Below are 20,441 nucleotides of genomic sequence, written 5' to 3' on the forward strand. Positions count from 1 at the left end.
AAAATTTGTAAATAACTGTTGTCATTCCTATAGTAGATGAAGTATGCTATACCTAGTAAACCTCATAGTACTTTGATTTCTGAAAGCAAGTCTGGCTGTGAGTTTCCCTTTAGAGAGAGACCTACCATGCAAGAGTCCACAGTGCCAGACTCGTAGCCAGCACACAGCATCCTGCTGGTGATGGTTTTCATGTCAAAGTATGACTGGCATTGTTCTAAGGAAATTATGCGAACCTCTCCTTCTTGAAGCTTGAAAGGCACTGAAAAACAAAATGAAGCATTAAACTATACACACAAACAAACAAATGCTTAGCTATGATGGCTCTTTGAGATATGATAAATAGTTCCATTAGGAAAGATTATAAAAATTACTATATATATATAAAAAATGTAAGGAGAGAAGAATCCCCCTTTAACAGAAAGCTAAGGTGAAAGCAGGTGGGTTTTTGCACTGCTGCAAATCCTGCTGCATCGCAGGATTCGTGCCTGTCATGCTCCTGAGCCAGGAGTGTACGTGTTGCATTCTGGAGAAGGACCAAGCACCTGGGGACTGGTGTGACGCTTGCCGTTTGTTGTGCATTCGCACTGACAGACTGAGGAGGGAGAGCACCTTTACGTGATATGGCATGGGACTTTTAAGATGGGGCAGTACTGGCTGGAAAACAGTAATGTGAGGGAGGTGGAGGAGAGGTTTGACTCATTGTTCCATGGCAGGATCTTCCTGTTTCTCAGTGTTTCTTATGGTAAAGCTCGGTATAATCACAGCCATTTTGAGTTATGTCTGGGTAAATTTGACTTAGAGAGTGTATCAGGGAATCAGAATTCAAAGGTTATTGAAATTATTTTAACACATTCAGGAGCCAATAAAGGACTTCTTCCTAGTCTAAACAGCTGACCGAGCTCAAATTCTAAGGAAAGTTGTTCAACCTAGGGCATGAAGTACATAGCCACAATGGTTTTTGATGCTTCATAACATAAAACCTTTAAAACCAATGCTGAAACCACGTTAGAGAACGAAGAACCTTCTTCCACGTACCAATGGTGCAAAAGCATTCTGTGGGTTTTTTTCCTGCCATTACATAAAAGGTATTTTTAGATGGGTAGAGCTGCTAGTAAACAGCCTGTCCCTCACATGTGCAATTTAATTTTTGCCACATGTCCGACCTGGCCACTAGAGGTGAAGTCCCACCTGAAGCAATACTGAAAGGAAAATTTCCTTCTCCAATGTACAGAACAACAGCCTTCCCTAGTAATTATTATAATAGCAAAGGGAGAAACACAATGGCTAGAGCCTTAACAGGGTTGGGGCCAGGATAATTTGCATATGATGCACACAGAATCGTTTCGTCTAAACAAAGATTTACACAACACAACTGTTCTTGTCATGGGACCCAAGGATTGCGGTGGCCACAGAACAAGAAAACACACTTAATGTTCTGTTCAGAGAGACAAAAACAACACTTGTGATTATGCCTGGATGGAATAAATCATCTCACAAGTCCGAAGTGTGACACAGAGCATTGATTCAAGAAAATGTTCCTTCAGCCTGTATGCCAATGCTTTCAGTGCCTTCTGCTTTCATTAAACTAAGAATGTTGCACCCCCCACTGACGATCTGATACCTTCTCAATACAGTGCTGAATACAACCTAAAACCAGTGAGACGATAACCAATTCAGGTGCCTTTCTTGATAGGAGTTTCTAGATCCTCAACATTTTTGAAAATCAAGCCACTTGTCTAAATAAGGATTAAGGAGCATGAATTCAGGCTGCTGATTTGAAAAAGCTAGGCTCCAGTCACAGCTAGATCCCTCCATGAGCAGCTACAGTTCCCTAGTATTTAATAAGGTCCAGTAATAGCATAAATGGATAAAGCTCTGTAATAGGATCACTTATTTGATTAACTCACTAGAAGGTTAACATGTTTTTCCAAGAGTCCCAGAAGTAGGCATCTTACTTTTGTTGCCCATGTGTCCCCAGCCTGTGATGTAGCAGTAGGTATCGGGCTGAACCAACTGGTCCTTGCTGGGCAAACAGACAGGTCTTACATAGCTTGTCTCGTTGATATCCTCATCTAGTTCCACAATGCTGATATCATAGTCTACGACTGCTCTGTTGTAGCGCGGATGGAGGATGATGGTCTTCACTAGTCGGGTCTGCATGAAGCCTGATGGATGATCAAGATTGCTAATCCCAAACACTACTTTCCAAACAGCTGCATTTTCTCTCCTTTGTAAAAAAGAAAAAATGGGACATTTCAGTCAAGAGCGTTCTTTTAAGCTAAAATACCCGAGAATTTTTTCTCCCTGACTTTTTGCACATTGCACTTTGCAAAGCATTGCACATACAAATGCTACAAGAAAAAACCAAATACTTAGGCATCATTACTGTAGTGGTTTAGGCCCAGCCGGCAACAAAGCACCACGCAGCCACTTGCTCACTCCTCCCCCTCGGCAGGATGGGGAGGAGAAAATACAACGAAAGGGCTCGTGGCTCGAGACAAGGACAGGGAGGGATCACTCACCACTTATGGTCACAGGCAAAACAAACTCGACGGGGAAAAATTGATCAATTTAATTTGTTACCAATCAAATCAGAGTAGCATGATGAGAAATAGAACCATATCTTAAAAACACACCTTCCCCCCACCTCTCCCTTCTTCCTGGCCTCAGCTTTGCTCCCAATTCCTCTACCTCCTCCCTCCCCAGCGGTGCAGGGGGACAGGGAATGGGCGTTGCAGTCAGTTCATCACACGTTGTTTCTGCTGCTCCTTCCTCCTCAGGCTCCATCATGGGTTCCCTCCCACGGGGGTCAGCCCTCCACGAGCTTCTCCAACGCGAGTCCTTTCCACGGGCTGCAGTCCTCCACGAACTGCTCCAGCGTGGGCTTTCCCACGGAGTCACGGCCTTCTCCGGGCCCAGCCACCTGCTCCGGTGTGGGGTCCTCCATGGGCTGCAGGGGAATCTCTGCTTCACCGTTAACCTCCATGGGCTGCAGGGGAATCTCTGCTCCTGCGTATCTCCTCGCTCTCTTTCTTCATCGACCTCAGTGTCTGCATGGTTGTTTCTCTCACATCTCACTCCTCTCTTCACTGTAGCTCTTCTTCTTCTTCCTCCCCTCTCTGTACCTCAGTAGTCTTTTCCCCTTCTTGAATACGCTATCCCAGATGCGCTACCACCGTCGCTGAAGGGCTCGGCCTTGGCCAGAGGCGGGTCCGAGTTGGAGCTGGGGAAGCTTCTAGCAGCTTCTCGCAGGAGCCACCCCTGTAGCCCCTCTCCCGCTACACAAACCCAACACAATTATACTTACAGCTAAGATCTGAGGAACAAAAGACAATGCTTTCCATTTCCTTCCTGCCTGTTACCAAATGAATTAAAGCTCGCACCTTCAGAAGATGTGTAACCACCTATTAGTTGCTGTATTAAATGCCAAAGGCTCTCAAAATCATCCCTTGGATCCTGCCCAAGCCTTAGGTGCTCACATGCTCACTGGTGGGCGCGTACAAATTTCTCTGGGGTGACTATATTGTTCAGTAGTATGCTGCTGACAGCAGTAAGTCTAGCTGAAATCCCAAAGGAGTCTCAGAGAAGCAATTGTATTATGAAAACTAAATCTTTTATGATAGCCATGGGAAAAGTCCCGTATTTATTGGGCACTCAGTCTGTGCCAAGCATACTTCCTATGCCTAAGATCAAAGGTTACTTTGACTCTTACGATTGCTTAAGACTCTTCTGGTAAATACCCAAGATCACAAAAAAATGATGCATATGATACAAGCGGGAAGACTGAACTAGTGTCTGTTGAGACACAAGAAAAACATAGACTTTATGAAAGGCTTCGAGGGTGTAATCTCTTGATCGTAACTGGTCACAGGATAATTCAAAGGTTCCGTATTAGTCTGTGATTCTAAAAACCCTCAAAAAAGCCAGCATTTTTCACAACTGATGACAGACAGTTCCATGTAACTAAGCACCTTTGACAAAATCGAAGTTTAATCAAAGCAGTGTAAATCAAAACATGCAAAATTTCAGCTTTTTCACAGTACTCAACAGGATTGTAATTTCTATAATTTGTAGAGAGATTTGGTTGCTAAATAAAGGCTATTTTTATCTTGAGTTGCATGAAAATTCTGATATTTCAGACTATAATAATAATTTTACCATCATGATCGGTTTGCGGGTTTTTCCATAAAGTTACAAGATTAAGTGCTAAGAATATTCATATGCTATTGTGTTTATGAACATCGTAAAAAAAAACATTGCTCAGAGCAACGAGCAGTCACAGCCAGAATGTTTTGCCCTACAGTCAAGAAAAAAACCTTAATGTCTTGGATGCTTTTGCGTAATGCATTTCAAAACAATCTTGACAAAACTCTGGGGACTATACTAATAAAACTAGCAAAGGACACAATGTTTAATGTAGCTCTTTCCATTTATGCCCTCTACAAGTATTCACGACTATTTGCATTAATACTTTCTGCTGCATCATTGTTATATGGTCCTCATGTTTTGTATCCCAGACTTCACACGAACTTCATAAAATACTTCACAAAATGGAACGTTTTGTCTAAAGCACCAGAGCGCTTTAAAATCTGTTTTAATTGTTGGCTTATCATCTGGTTGGTTTGGTAAATTTTTAAATACTTTATATCAAGAAAGCTTCGTGGCACCAAGAATGATCTTGCTGTTGCTGTATCAAGCTATACAAATGAAGAATTTAAAGATTTCAGGCCACTGGGAACATACCCTCAAATCTATTTGAAGAGGCAGGAGAGAAAAAAGTTCACATAACTCCTCAATGAATTACTAAACCAAAATATCTTAGTACTTTAAGGCATTTAGAACACAAATGTGAAAGAGACCTTTTACACATAATACTCTGAGCTCACATAGATATTATACAGCCCTAAATGAGGGGTAAATGAAGAGCTCCAAAATGTGGTGGCAGTCTTTCTGCATTTGACGAAAATGGGAGAATTTTTACTTTATAAAGTTGACAGCTTCTTTGCTTATCTTTCACTAATGAGAGAAATCTCTTACCTGTGAAATTCAGTAGCAGTCCAATATTGCTGAAGGATCTACCTCTAAATCCCACCCTTTATTTTAGATCACCAGAAAAAGTTCTTCCAAAGGTAAAGAAATATTCCAGGTACTGCTTAGCTTTATTTAAAAATAGATGGGGAAAGAAGAGAAAATCCTTGTGCAGGACCCAAAATCTGATAAATACAATATTCTTGTTTGTATTATTCAGGTTTAGCACTCTGTTAGTTTAGAAGGAAGGTTATCTAGGTAACTCTGGTTATTACTTTTCTTGTCCCTGAATGGAACCAGTTCTTGAACATCCTTAGGGCTTGATATGATGTGATAGTCAGAACTGAGGCCTCTCCAATGTCATTTTCTCTAGCATTTCCATTAATAGCCTCACACCTTGAGATACTCACACTATCACCTGCCTGACGTCTTCTGGCTTGGACACAAAAGCCACAAACTTTGCCCCTACCACAAGTTCCATCAAGAGCTGGGGAGGGGGAAGGAAAAAAACCCAACAAATACCGAAGAACTCAGTGTTTCAGAAATAAAAAGACAAAACTGAAATTATTACTGAAAAAGGGAACGATTAATGTTATAAATAAATATCAGTCAAGAGATACTTGCTTACCACAGAATTTCTGCTGGCTTCAACAGAAAGAAAGGTGTTTACTGTAGTCTAAAATAACTTCCAATGAGCAAGTACCAGTTTAAAGCAGGATTAAGCACTGATGACAACTGCGTAGCAGAAAAGTACTTGCTAACTACAGCAGAGAACACACATTTCAATTATCTTTAGAAACCCAATTAAAAAACTTATGTACAAGACAAAAGAAATGAGGTAATAAACTTCTCTCCAAAATCTGTTAGCACCAATGACAATGACCAAGACAATTCCGAAGACATGTAAACTTCCTCTGGACTCCAGACTGTCTATCCACCCCAGGGCCTCAGATACTAGGAGGCACCGAGTAGTGGTTAATACTCACTTTTTAACGATTGCGATCCTAATAAAGGAGTGGAGTGTTTACAATTAGAAAAGGCAGTGACTTCAATATGTCAGTTGCACTGTGAGTAAATACTCAGTTTTTATTTTTACTAATGGTCACAGCATTTTTCCAGGGTCATTTCTATGCTGGTGCCCAGAATGATTTTTTTTAATCTATGGCAGTTGTATGAGAGCTATAGGATTAGTGTTTTGGTCTTCTTCCTTTTCCTCTTCCCTGCTGAAAGTCTGAGCATCTTCATTTAGCTTTCATCAGTAGAGACACCAGCCATGAATAATAAAGCATGTGAAAACCTAAGCTGGTGCTGTTTTATACCATTTACTTTCTTTTTTAGTCTCTTAAAACCAGGCCTCTGTGATTTGCCATTCTGCAAAGGTCATCGCCTACCCCCAGTGTGTTTGGTAGAGGAGGGAGGACTTGGTAATTCACATGTGCAAGTTTATATGAACAGTAAAACTGTCTGAGCCTGCTCACCCTTCAAAGCAGTGTGCTACTGTCAAGACCCATCTCTTTGCAATCAAAACACAGCCACATATGTGTCCACTTGGCTCGCTCTGCAGGGAGCATTGCCACGGCCATCGGCCTGGGCGACTGGTCCTACCACCAAGGATCCTCTTGTTCATGCGAGCAGCAGGGCGACGGCCACAGTCTAGTGAGGAACAGATGCAGAAGGGAGTTAGTTGTTACCACAAAGGCAGCGCATACAAGACCTTCTGCAAGAAAACTGGGCACGGAACAATATTAACAGAGTCATGAAATTACACTGAACAATACAGTAAATGAAGTCATCAATAACCACACAATAATATCAAACATATTGAGCCGTTTTCATCCTTCCTTTATATCGAAGGATTTGCTCTCCTGATATTAATTTTGACCAGCTCAGCCTGAAATATTAACCAAGCTAAGTTTGGGATCCTGACTTCCTTTCTCTCAGGAGTTACCAGGCTGCCCTTGGGAAGGTTTCCTGGGTTTATGTCCTTGTCTTTCTGTCAGCTAGCAACGTGTTTGGGCTACTTTGTACTATCCGTAAGAACTGCTTCTGGAAAATCTGCTCAGCAATAATAAGGCTTTTCTTAAGCCACTTGTGAGGTGAATGTCACACTGTTTACTCAGCTACACGGTACCAAGCTTGCTTTGCCTGTGGAAATTACTAAGGGAGAATATTTGAAGATTCGAAGACATTCCAGTACTCTGTCCATTCTACCTTATAAGCCACTTCCACTGGAAATTATACCAGATTCCCATCTGCCAGACAGTTACTTTTCTGAAATAGCTAGCCCTTCACTTTTGTTTCACTTTATATTCTGGATTTGTAAGATGGCAGACTTATTATTTATCCTGTTTGTACTCAGTCTGATTTAGAGAACAAAAGACCGCCACCACTTTCTGCAATCGGCCTCCCAAGGGAGGATATGCTGCCATTGCATATATCCATGGGAATTTAGTGGTGAAGAAATAAACTGGAGCAATGGTTATTTGTAACTTGTAATTCTTACTGTGTTCACTTAACTTCAGAGGGCAAGGGGGTTTAAGTGTACTTAAAGCAACATATGTCAGAAGCAAACACCTTTGACAGGCTCTTATGAGCTTTTTTTTTTTTTTCTGATAAGAGTAGTAAATGTTTTGATTAGTTTCCCAAATTCAGGTCATGCTTTGTGATTAATTTTCCCTGTGTCCAGCTAATTCATAATTTAAGTGTTCTTCAGCAAAGCTCTCCTTGTCTGTAGAACATGATTTCATCAAAGATGAAGAATTTCTGCATTTTCAAACCACTTAAACTTGCACCATCTGCTGTGCCGACAGACTTGGTCTGTAGCTTTCTACTTCAGGTTCTTCTGTCCCCTTGAGCTTCACAACTAAACAGATCACAGCTTCAACTCCCAGGCAGATAGCCTGCTAACCACTCTGGTGGTAAAAGATATTTTCAGCAGGAAGTTTTATCAAATTAGTTTTTGGAACTTGACTGCTGACAAAATTTGTTTTGTGGGAGCAGGACTGGGCTACTGCAATACACAGCCTCGTAGTCAAAAAATAAGAAAAGCTGATGAAACTGAATAGAGTAGGGAAAAAAAAAACCCAATGCAAAACTGGATGTTGCAGAAGTCTAGTCAAATTTCAGAATGAATTCGCACTAAACACCTGCATTTGTTAAAGTAATTTAATACATCTTTAAAAAATCCTTGTTTTATATGCACTTCTCTCTTACCTTCTTTAGTGCAAAAGAGAGCCACTCTGCTTCTGCTTCGACACATCTGTCTAAATATTGAAACAAGAACATCGTGGAAATCTCAATTAATTGATGTAATTTTTGGTAATTTGCAAATCAGCACAGGTATTGTACTCATTGTTGTGAACCAGCTGTTAAAAATTCCCCCAAACTGTAAAAAGAAACACAAGGAGCTTTTTATGCCAGATCATACACGGTTTCCAGCGTCTGCCTGGAGATAATTCAAAATATTAGTTCAGCTTTACAATGCATTTCATGAGTGGGTGCTGCATATTTTGCAGACTACCTTGCTCTCTGGGCACTGATCCAGTTCTGAGGTCAGCTGGGATGTACAGTCTGTCAAGTCTTAGTTTATGGCACCTGAAAGCACAGAGATTGCCATTCTCCTCTTCCTCACAGCTGAAGGATAGCATTTTCTTTGAAATACCTTTGAAAACAGATGATCTTTCATGCCCTAAAAGTTTGGGTATTTTGAAAAAATCCAGGAAGTTTGCAAAAATGAGTATTAAAACAACAAAAACTTATCATTTCTGTTGAAGATTTTCAGATGAGAGAGGAAAGAAGTGATTCTTTGTCAAAGGAAGGGAGATCCTTGTTAAAACAGTGAGCATTGTCGCTCAACTAGATGACTGCCTTTTTATTTCCACCACTTTTTCACTCCTACTGTATACGCGCTTTTCTGAGGCAGATGCAGAGCTAAATTAGACTGGATACACAAATTAGCTGTTCCCCAGGTAATTCTTTGAAGGCTGTAATCTCAGTAGGTAAGCAGTATCTTTAAAATTGCAACCTCCTAAAAAGAGGCTGCATTTGATTTTAAGTCATAGATACTACTGTGGGCACAATAACAGAGTGCCAGCAAGCTCACCAGATTAGCCTGAATCTGTGATTTGACCAGACCTCTGTCCCTTATATTGCATATGCCCTGTTCATATACTGTGCAAATCAGTCTACTTTCTGTTCCTGAAAACACAGACCATAAAATTCTGTTTATAGAGATAGACGACCAACTTCAGGAAAGAAAATTCTGTGCACAATTTTGAAGGGCATTTGTGCTCCATAAAAAAAATATACAGAATATAACTGAGACCAGCCACGCTTAAGTTTCACACTCGTTTCTTTGACTTATCAGATAGCGAGCTCTAAAAGAGATAACTTAAAGCTTTTATGTGTGCATAGCCTGCATTGTGGCATTCTCTCTCATCAAAACTTTCTGAAACTAGTGGTGCACTTATTAGTTCTTGCTCAAGATCCCAGTAGTCCAGGAGCCTGACAGCTCCTTTAAACATACAACATACTCTACAGCACAGGCGTTTTACATGCCGAAGTTGATCCAGATGAATACACCTAGACTGCAGGGCTCAGGAGCACTTCCCAGCTCCTGGGCTTGTCTTCGCTTCATGTTGGGAAGAGACTAAACACATGTTGTCCTCTGTGCAATTTGCTTTATACTAGAAAGCAAGCCAGGCACATGAGAAGTGAGGCAGGCCTGCAGGTCCTCCAGTGGGATGACTGGGAGATCAGAATGGGGTGCACCTGATCTGCAGCGCATGCACAGCCAGTGAGAGCCATCTAGACAGGATGCCTGATGCAGCCAAAACAAAAACAGCCTCACTCTTGTTACCCATTTTCTGGATTCGGGGAGACTGGAACATCTGGTCCTACATATTACTTTCATCTCTGTAATAGCTTTATCAATAATCCTCATTACTGATGTTTTCTCTCCTTTAGCTTGTACTTTGGGTGAAACTAGATCTTTTGCTACTAGGTCTTGTAACTCAGAGGCTCCAAATCCATGCCTTCACACATACTTCCTAGCAGACCACTTTCAAACATGGCAAAGTACCTTGAAATTTCTGCTTTGCACTTCAGTGACTGAACAGAATATGATTGTGGACCTGCCTTTGCATCTGGTCACAACCCAAGGTGTTTTTTCTTGTATTACTCTGGAGGAAAGCATTTAGATACCATTAGGCTAGTGGAAAGAGACAGCGAGAAAGAAAAGAAAAGAGTTCAAAAGAAAATTTTCAAGTATCAGGCACCATCCTGTAATGGCCCTTCTTCTAGATGAAGAAATAAAAATGAACTTAAATGAATGGGGAAAATACTAACGTAAAACAGAACTAGTACGAAGCTGAGATGTAGGAAAGCAAAAGTAGGCACTTGCAGACACAATCTTTTTAGTATTCCGCCATTACAGAAAAGTTTCACTACAGAAAATAACGGAGCCAAGCAAAAGAAAAGTAGGTGTATTCCTCAGATCTGTGTCTTCACACATGTTGTACCTCTGCATTTAGCCAAGACAGTCTTTCCTTGTGGAACAGAAGGATTTTCCATGGAAGAAGGATGTTCTGAAATCTCCTAGGCATTTGAAAGAGAACAGGGAAACAACGAACCTACTTTTTGAAGAATGCAGTTGCAGATTGGGATTAGATGGCTCTCCCAGTTTTGTCCTGGATGTTTTAAGTTCATTGGCTCTTCAGTCTCAAAGTCACACTTTGAATGTCTCAACCATGAGATCCTGGTTTTTCATTACCAACTACCTGTTTAGCCGAGTTAATTAAAAGGAATATACCACCATCTGAAGCCAGAGGAACTGCTAAGGAAACCTACTGTAAGTGGATATAGCTTCTACTGAAGAAGCCGTGGTAGCTCCAAATGTATGAATCCAAACTACATGGGCTGCAGAGGATGGTAAGTTGTTGCTGCAGGTTTTACTATATAGTACTTACTGGACTTTCTTGGTCAGCAGGGATTTAATGAAGCTGTCTGGTCTGGGTGCTTCAAGGGCATCACCTCTATGTCACTCAGATGCTGTTAGTCTGGCAGAACGGGCCCCTGAAGATTCATAAGGTGGACTCAAAAGAGACTACAGCTGTAGCAGACACTAAAATTGTTATAGACTGTATCTTACAAACTCACATGAGTATGTGCTGGGATTTATACACAGATACCTTGGGGAAAAAGAGCGTAACAAAGGGAGTTTGTCATCCTCCATTAAGTGACTACCCACAGCTGTGAAATAAATCTCATTTACCTGTTACTTACCCATTCACTAGAAGTGCGTGTAACGTGGATGCATTTTTATTCTTCCAGTCTGAGTGCAGATTCAGCCATTTTTGATGCTGCATTTCCTCATTCTCTAGTACAATTTCTGTTTTGAATGGTCCTCTGAAACAAATGAAAAACATTCATAGACCTTCCAGTAGGTTTCTATGTTACAATTATGAAGGTGAAGAGGCCCTAATGCCTCCTGTGTACTCCAAAGATATACAGCTGAATGTTATGGCAAAGCCACGTGTGGCAGAATCATAGTTAGGGGAATGAAATCACCCCAAGAAGCCAGACCAGCTAACATATTACTGTCACTTACGTTGTATTTTCTGACAAGAACCAGAATTGGAATCGGGAACAGCAAGAGACTTCTGGTGACGTTTACTGTAGTGCATAAATTGACATACTATTTCTACAGTTTCTTGCCTCCAAAAATACAAAAAAATAGATCTTCATATGTAGAAAAGGTAAAAGAAAAAATATTTTTTTACGTTTCTATCTTTGGAAATCGATTAAAATTTAACAGTAAAGAGCAGTCTGGGTCTTGTTAATAATACTTGACAGTATCTCTTAAGTTCAAGCTGTCTGCTTTGTGAAACAGAACAAATCACGGGTGACAATGTCAAACCTGTCCTTCTGCAGCAAACTAACAGGAATATGAAAGTAAGTTAGAATGGTTCACCAGGAGATATTTTCATATATCCACTTCCTTAGTTTAGTTATTGCCTGATAGACTGAAGCCACTGAAGAAACTGCTGTTTTAGTAAATCTCAATTGCTAAATGGAAAAAAGTGTATTTTTTAAATGGCTTTACAAGTTATGCAACTTTCCAGCACAGAACCATTCATGATTAGCCATCAATCCCTGTCAATGACAAGGACTTTCAAGGACTGCTCTCCTGAACACTGGTCAAAGGCCAAATTCTAAATCCTAGTTCATGGAAAAGAGAATGAGAAAAGTTCAGAAAAACTGTGATGTGTCCTAAAACTTGCTTCTGAACCCAGTCTCTCATGGCAGTACCTAGGAATGCCAGCCAGGTTATTACTTTAAGTCCAATTTTCAGTATTACCTATATTTCTTTTTAAATATTTACAAAAGTGCAGCATCCTTTACCCACTTGATTGCATAAATTAACAAAGATCAAAGAATTCTGTTTTATGGTAAAGTTGTCAGTGCAACCATATGGAAATGTTTTCAACAGGGCTGGCAGAATTAACTAGGCTCTGAGGTCACGGCCCTGGATCCTGCCTGTTACATGACTTATTTTTCAGAACCTTCTCTGGGCATATTAAGCAAATATCATTCCATGATCTACTACCCAGAATGTGCAGGCAGATAATAACAAGCATTTTTAAAGACTGTGTTTTTTCCTCATTTAGAGAAAGCTGCTGCAAAAAGAGCTTTCTTCCTCAGTGCCTGCTTATAGCAAACACATAAAACTCTCCTCTCCATTTCCATCATTCGATTATTTCCCACTCTTTTTCCTACCAAACATACACAAACTTTTTTCTCTTAAAATGACATTCTGCCTTATGATCTTTTGTGACCAATTATGTTCACCATTTCATAACTGTGTACAGTGATATTTTATGTAGCTGTAAACAGTGTCTGATCTATAAAATATGTAACTCAAAAATGTGCAAAAAGATGCAAATATCATACCATCTGATGGATCCAAACCTATATTATCCCAAATACCAGATTATTTTGCTGAAACCTGCAGTTCTGAATTACAACTTGTGATGCTATAATCATCATTAAGCAGATACTTCTAAACCAGGGCAAAAACCTACAAGACACTTAAGTCTGTATGAAATTTTATAATTATTAATACAAGGTATTATTCTCAGTAAATGTAAAATTATGGCTAAGCCTTTTTTCCTTGGTGGTCACAGCTTGATATAATACACTCAAAACCAGTATGCCGTAGTTTATGTCTTTAGAATGCTTTCTATAAACATTTATAGAGCGTTCCCCCCTTGATGATGTTTATACAAGGTTTTCTTTCAGATAGGCAAGGGCCACCACTTGTCTCCTTTCATCTATTTTAATTAGAAATCGCCAGAATAAAGGGGACCTAAGAGCCTCATTTCTAGCTGAAGAAAGCTGGAGACAATGGTTTGTATTTGTGTAGAGACCAGAGCATACTGGGAATTGCCAGAGAATGAGAGAACACGAGCTAAAAATGTTAGAGGAGGAGTAAGGACTCGGGCTGGTGTGAGCTTCTGGGTCTGAGACTTTCAGCATCCAGGGAGGGGCTGCTATGCCAGGAGTATACATTACAGCAGGCACTGTGAAGCACTTAGAGAAAAGGAGGGAGGTAGAGCAATGGGGACTCATTTTAGCCAGACCCATCCTGTGCTCCAGAAATACGGCAGGCAGCAGGTTCTACTCAGCCCCTCTTGGAGCTGTAGCACACAATTTCTTCTGTGGACGCACTCTAAAGAAAAGGGAAGAAGGATCTTTCGATGGACAGAGCCACGTCAACTCCTGGTATATAATTTCTTCATAAGAATATTTTGCTTTATTGAGTTTCTTACAGACTCCAACAACAAGGCTGTAGCTGCTAATTACTTTAAGACATCAACCTACATCTTTGAGTTCAAAATTAGCTCTCTTGCCAATTTTTTATTTTAGTGGCCTGCCAAATTTAACCTAAATTAACTCAATCTGCACAAAAGTCATGTGTGTGGCCATATGTAATATCCTTCAAGATTTCAGGCAAGCCAAATAAAGAACCTTTTTTATGAAACACTTTCAGAAGGCTCTTTCACTTCTTTGCAGTTTTCTTTTTCTTTTTTCCTCCCTTTGGTTTGCATATAACAGAACAGCTTTGTTCAGAAACTCGGTGTTGATTTTAGACTAATGCTTTTAATTATTACCTGTATTGCAACAATAAGCAAAATTGAAACCGTATTTGTTGACTGAAACCATATATACCTGGAACACAATGTGCAGTTTTGAGGCACCTCAGTTTAAGAGTATATTCAGAAACTGGAGAGGGTCATGCAGATGGCTTTCAAATTTTCTAAGGGCTTACGGCACTGACACACAAGGAGAGGTTGAGGGAATTGGACTTGTTTACTCTTGTGAAGAGGAAGCTAAGGGACAATTCAATAGCAACCTGCAACTACTTGGAGTTAAAAGGTGATGGAATCAAACTTTTCTCAATAGTGCTGCATGGTAAAACAAGGGGAAATGGCCTAGAGTTGCAGCTTTGGAGAGTCATAGCGGATGAAAAGGAAATGCTTTTTCACTAGGAAGGTGGGCAGCCCTGGAACAGAGAGACTGTGGAATCTCAATCCATCAAGGTTTTCAAGACTTGGCTAAACAGAGCAGTGGTTGAGCTGATCTCGTTTTGGTGATAGTCCTGCTTCAAGTGGGAGATGGACTAGATGTTCTCTAGATGTCTGTTACAATGGCGATTTTATGATTCTGTTGCACAGTACAAATACACTGTAGTGTACCAGTACCTATGCTGAAGGCCTTAATCTTGAAAAAGGCTAACAGTTACTAGAACAGATTTTTCACACATTAAGAGCATCTTTTAAGATTACAGTACAGTCATTGAAATATCTACATCACTTAAGTAAGTTTGTTAGTGATATCTGCAAACATAAGACATTCATACCACAGTAACAATAATGCATGCCTTTTGAGTGGTGATCTTTGGACCAGATCTTCCACCAGGCTTTCAAGATAACTTACAAATCCTACCTGAACCCACATGACTTTATAACATCTCATGGTGCTATCTGGATGGAACCATTTGAGTACTGAAATATTATTTTAAAACCCATGGGGTTCTAAGAATCTGTTACTGAATAGACCACAAAAATTTAACCGTCTCGTGTCTCATTAAATATCTGCAATAAATCTTTATCTCCAAAAGAACTTCTTTTGGATATAAAAATCCTAAAGCTTCTGAGCTCAAACTGCTCAAACATAACACTCAATGAATACACTTTAGGGTGCCTGTAGTCTCAGTCTATGGACTTCTCCAAGACCATATCAAAAGTGCCATAGTTAAGTAAATTTACAATAGACGCACAACAAACAACACTGTTTTATTTTTTTCCTGTCTACATTTGAAGGGATAGAAATACCAAGCTTAGTGGTAAAAGACAAGTATGTCTTTCACCTAGATTTTCATTAGGTCCTCTGCACTGTTTTCAAGAATGAAATGGGATTAGGACCTATGAAAAAAATCCTTCCACAAGACTCTCTTTCACTAGTTAACCAAAACAGTTAACTACCAGAAAATTCAGCCGAAAGGAATCTTATGAGGCCATCTGATCCATTCCCCTAATCCAAAATAAGATCAATGGTATCTAAATTCTCTCTGACAGATTTTTGTCTGCCCTGTTTGTAAAAATCTCTAATGATGGAGAATCCTCAGCATTTCCAGGCAATATATTCCAGGATTTACAGTTAGCAATTTTTTTCTAAGGTTTGTTCTAAATCTTCCTACCTGTCATTTAAATTCATTACTTCTGTCTTATTTCCACTGGAAATGGAGAACAGTTTATTCCCTGCCTCTTTGCAGCAGCCTTTTACATATTTGAAGGCTCCTGTAACTCCCTCTCCCTGACTGACCATCCAGACTTTTCAACCTTTCTTCACGATCATGTTTTGTTGGTCTCTGGTCATTCCTGCTGACCTATTCTGAACTCTCCCCATCTAGTCAAAATCTAACACAAGCTGAATACACCAGAGGGATTACACATAAACACTCCTGGTTAATTCAGGCCATTTCTCCAGTCTGTCAAAAAATTTTTTAATTCTAATCCTGTTCTCCAAAACCTCTTCAGATCCTCCCAGCGTGATGGTGAAGGAGAAATTATTAAGCATGCTCTCCACTCCGTTATCTGAATAACTCATGACAACACTGAATATCACTCCAGACACACTGGGATGTGTCTAGCCCCCCACCAATACATCTTTATGGTTTGACAATGAATCAACAGTCTCGTATCATTTCATGTTTGTCCCTATCTCCTTACTTATTTCAAAAGTCATTTCACATAGTATGAAAGTTAAAAATATATCACAACTACTGTTTCTTCCCTATCCACAGTGTCTCTGCCTTTTCAAGGAATAAATTAAGGTAATCTGATATGATTTGTTATTGATAAATGTATTCAGTCTGTCATTAAGACCTTATACTTCTGTAATTATTTGTTGATAATTGAAGCTAGGCAACTAGTTTGTAAATCTCTGCATCTTCCTCTTTTTCCCTTTTTAATGAAAGATGGCATACGTAACAGTTTTCAGCCTTATGTAGCCATTCTTCACAACTTCTTAAAACTACTGGCTACCATTATTAGCAGCCATAATGGAGATCTGCCATAGCCATAAATCTGAAATGCTCTTGGATGAATTTCAGCAAAACTAGCTACTTTGAAGATCAGTGTATAATATGGTATTTTCTTACTCTAGTCCTAATTCTTAAGTCTTTGCCATCTTAGAAACAGAATATGTTTTGCTGAGGTTTCTTTGTGGTTTTGTTTTGGGGTTTTTCTTTGTTTGCTTCGCTTTTTTTGTTTAATATCCCTGGCTTTTCTGATTCTTTCTCCAGATACTTATGCTGTTGTTCTATACCCGTTTTTGTAAGTTTGAACTACATCTCCACTCTCTCTAGAATTCCACTTCCAGTTTCGGGTCACTGTACAGCTTGTGCCTCAGCCAAGTTAATCTTGCTGCTTCACAGAAAGATGTCTGCTAGATCTAATGAACATCAAAGGGCACATATAATTCTAACATATCTTATTTCTTTAATCTAAGAAGTTTCCTTTAATCTAAGACAATTTCAAAAAAAGTTATTCAATGATTCTACAAAATCAGTGACTCATAAAATCAGAAAGGCAAGACATTTTAATTTGCAGTAGCACTTATGTCTACCCGAGTGGGAAATTCTAACTTAGAATTTACTAATTTTTCGGATTTCAATTTAAAAATTAGAATATTCCTTTAATACATCTAATTTCAAGCTATGGATTCCCTTATGTGTGTTTAAGAGAGGGATTTTTAGAATTGAAAAAGAAAAATAAAACCCAGTCTGTCTTCTACATTATAAATGTGCTCACAATGGAGAAAAGTAATGGTTAGGGTAATTTCATTACATAAGTTGTACAATGGAAATATTAAAGAAATAGTTTTCAAAGCATTTTAGCCTGCTACCTGCTGATCACTGTGCACAACAGTCAAAGTTTATAGGATAGTTTATAGTGAAACACAAGGAACATTATGACTCGCATACTAAATCATAATGAAAAACAAAAGCAAAACAGAAGGCAGGGACTAATTTTAGGTTATGAAGTTAATATTCTGTTCATCATTAAAAGTAACATAATTTGGGATACCTCTGTGCAGCGTTTTAATAACTCATTCTCCCCATTCCATTGTGGAAAACTCTCTCAAACGTATTAAATTGCAAGTTTAGAATAAAGTATAAACCATAAACTGGATTCCTTCTCCCTTCAAAGTAACAATAACATTCCCCTGTTCAGCTTCTACAATTCCATTGTTTTAAGCCTTATGTGACAGCAGGCTTGGAAAAGGAAGCCTTGTGTTATGCCAGAAGGTAAGGAATAATGTGTGTATGGGCACTAATATAAAACAAATTAGGCCTATTTCAGAGCTGGAACAGCATCTGTTTCCTGTCTGTACTTACTCACTGGTTAAGATGTTTCTTGGTCTTGAGCAGAGTTCTATAAAGCCATGGCTGTACCATAGAATATGGAGTAAAAGATCAAACCCTTGATTTTAACAGCATTGAAATCAGAGAAATCTGAAATTTTAATGTGAAAACTTATGGAGACATAGAAAATGGAAATTAAAAAGATTCACAGCATTGACAGAAAACTAAAACATGTATGATTAAATAGTTCTTAAAATTTTTGGTGGAAAGTAGGTAATCACTGTGATATTTCCAGGTTTCAAAATGCCTACAGTCTTATGTCCTAACTGATAGACTACTCAAGCCTATCAAGAATGAGTTAACACATAATTATGCTGAAAAAATTTTATATGCTTGCTTTTTCTCTGTCATTTGAGTCTCTGCAAGTTATAGGATTCATAAAGTATGATTTTGTAGCTAAACTTAAAAAAGACAATTTTGGGCCATCTAAATATAAAACTTCAAATAAAATATAGATTTTCTTAGCTGGAAGTCTTAATTCAACTTCAAATTAAATGTAAAGCCCTTAATTTCAGGTTAATTAGCTTTTAATTTTAAAAAGAAGAAGGACGCATTTCAGAGAAAAATATTGTTTTGAAATAAAATTTTAAGTGTTTCATTTTAAAAAGTTGAAACAAAATAACTTTACTTTTCAACCTTTTTTCCCCTGCTGAAACTATTCACTGAATTTGAACAAAATTCACTGTTATTTTCATTCAACATTGTCCTTTACAGAATTATTATTCAGTAAGAAATGTTCCCATAGTTCTACTGGTAATAACACATTAGCCAGAAAAAACACTTCAACTTGCAGATTTCAGAATGAATTTTCAGGACTGACAGATTTAATATCTGTTTTGTGTTAAACTGAGTAAATTTGATTTAGAAGCCCCTAGGGAAAAAAAAAAAGGGGTTTTATAATGCCATTTGTACAAGCTGTGACATAAAATAGTTTGAAAAAGGACTTGTGGTCAATCATTAGAATAAGAACGTTTCTTTGGTTGGCAGTATTCATGTATCTTTCTATTTCTTTCAGTCAATCACAGAATCACAGAATGGTTGAGGTTGGAAGGGACCTCTGGAGGTCATCTGGTCCAACCCCTCCTGGTCAAGCAGGGCCACCTACAGCCAGTTGCCCAGGAGCACATTCAGACAGCTCCAAGGTTGTTGGAGATATTAAATCACTAATAACAATTATCTTTTTACTTAAAGAAAGAAAACTATCCAATCATGAAGCTAAAAAGTTTTATATGAGGTAAATGACCATATGCTTAATGACTCTTTGAAGCAATTGTCACAATTTGCAAGGAATTATTAGGCTGAAATTTCTTCAAAAAAAGTCTTATCCAAATAATTATATTTTAAACTACATATATACATGAAAGATGAGACATAACCTATCAGATTGAATCTAATACAACTCTAATACACTGATTAAAGTCTACATATTTTAACATTGTTTTATGGTTGCTCTAAATTACTAAAACAGTCTTCCACATCTACCACAGCTCGTAATGTTATTTTCAGTAAATTTTGTTTGATATGTATTTGCTGCCATTCTTAAAAAAATAAATGTAATCTGAAGAATTCACTGTTTCGCTAAATCCTCTAAAGATTTAATAGAACACACTGCGGCCATGGACAATGTGAATATATTCAAGATAGGTCAAGCATATTTTACATTATGTTGAGTGGGTCTAGAAATCCAGATTGAATTAATGAGTTCAAATATTTCATCTTTGGCATGGAATTTAATTTACTAAATGTCATCTTTATTCTTGGAGAAAATAAAAGTAGGTTAAATTCAGAAGTTCAAATTTCTAATGTGTGTAGGACAGAAGTATTCCATTTTTTGTTTCTGTGGTGTTTTTAAGCAAATAAGACATTAAACTAAACTTCCATTATTTCTGTTGCAGAAATAGTTAGAAAGTAATTAGAAAGCATAATGATTCATGTGAGAACAAAAGATTATTGGTCCAGCAGCTTGACTGCTCGGTTGGCAAATATTATTAAAGAACTTTGTACCACAGAGAGTGAGAAAGTACTAGGAAAGACAAAAGGCCAGGCAGTAACAAGAGATTGGCCTTTCCCTTCCACAGATATACACACAGTAGATGCTATGGCAAAGGAAAGAAGGCAAAGGAGCTACCTGTTTCAGTGGATCACCAGTGGCGCAGCCTCCAAGAAAGGGAGCAGCAGCAGCAGCAGGAGGTAGCAGAGCTCACTGTAGATTTTTTATAAACAAGTAACTTGGTAAACAGCTGTGATTTTATGCTGATACTGCTAGATCAGAACAAGCAGATCTGCTAGAATTCCCCTGCACTCTGCTGGGTACCAGCTGCTGAAGTTTACCCCTATTACATTTCTTATCTCATCCTAGTGCAGGAAAGAAAGACAAACTATTCCACTACGTTGCCATAAGGTAACAGAACAACTCCACTAACTT

The 20,441-nt window shown here is 38.7% G+C and overlaps 1 protein-coding gene across 2 annotated transcripts in view; it reads right to left on the reverse strand.

Annotated features, from left to right (window-relative positions):
* The window catches only part of CORIN (corin, serine peptidase), a 168,710-nt gene that overhangs the window by 2,578 nt on the left and 145,691 nt on the right, over window positions 1-20,441 (reverse strand). For both annotated transcript variants that reach the window (XM_050896226.1, XM_050896225.1), the window contains exons 17-21: window positions 11,311-11,433; window positions 8,242-8,291; window positions 6,507-6,681; window positions 1,956-2,227; window positions 126-259 (exon numbers count right to left, since the gene is read on the reverse strand). In XM_050896226.1, the coding sequence (XP_050752183.1) occupies window positions 126-259; window positions 1,956-2,227; window positions 6,507-6,681; window positions 8,242-8,291; window positions 11,311-11,433 (754 nt within the window). The remainder of the gene's footprint in view (window positions 1-125; window positions 260-1,955; window positions 2,228-6,506; window positions 6,682-8,241; window positions 8,292-11,310; window positions 11,434-20,441) is intronic.

This window comes from Gymnogyps californianus, chromosome 4 (genome assembly GCF_018139145.2).
Source record: "Gymnogyps californianus isolate 813 chromosome 4, ASM1813914v2, whole genome shotgun sequence".
NCBI lineage: Eukaryota > Metazoa > Chordata > Aves > Accipitriformes > Cathartidae > Gymnogyps > Gymnogyps californianus.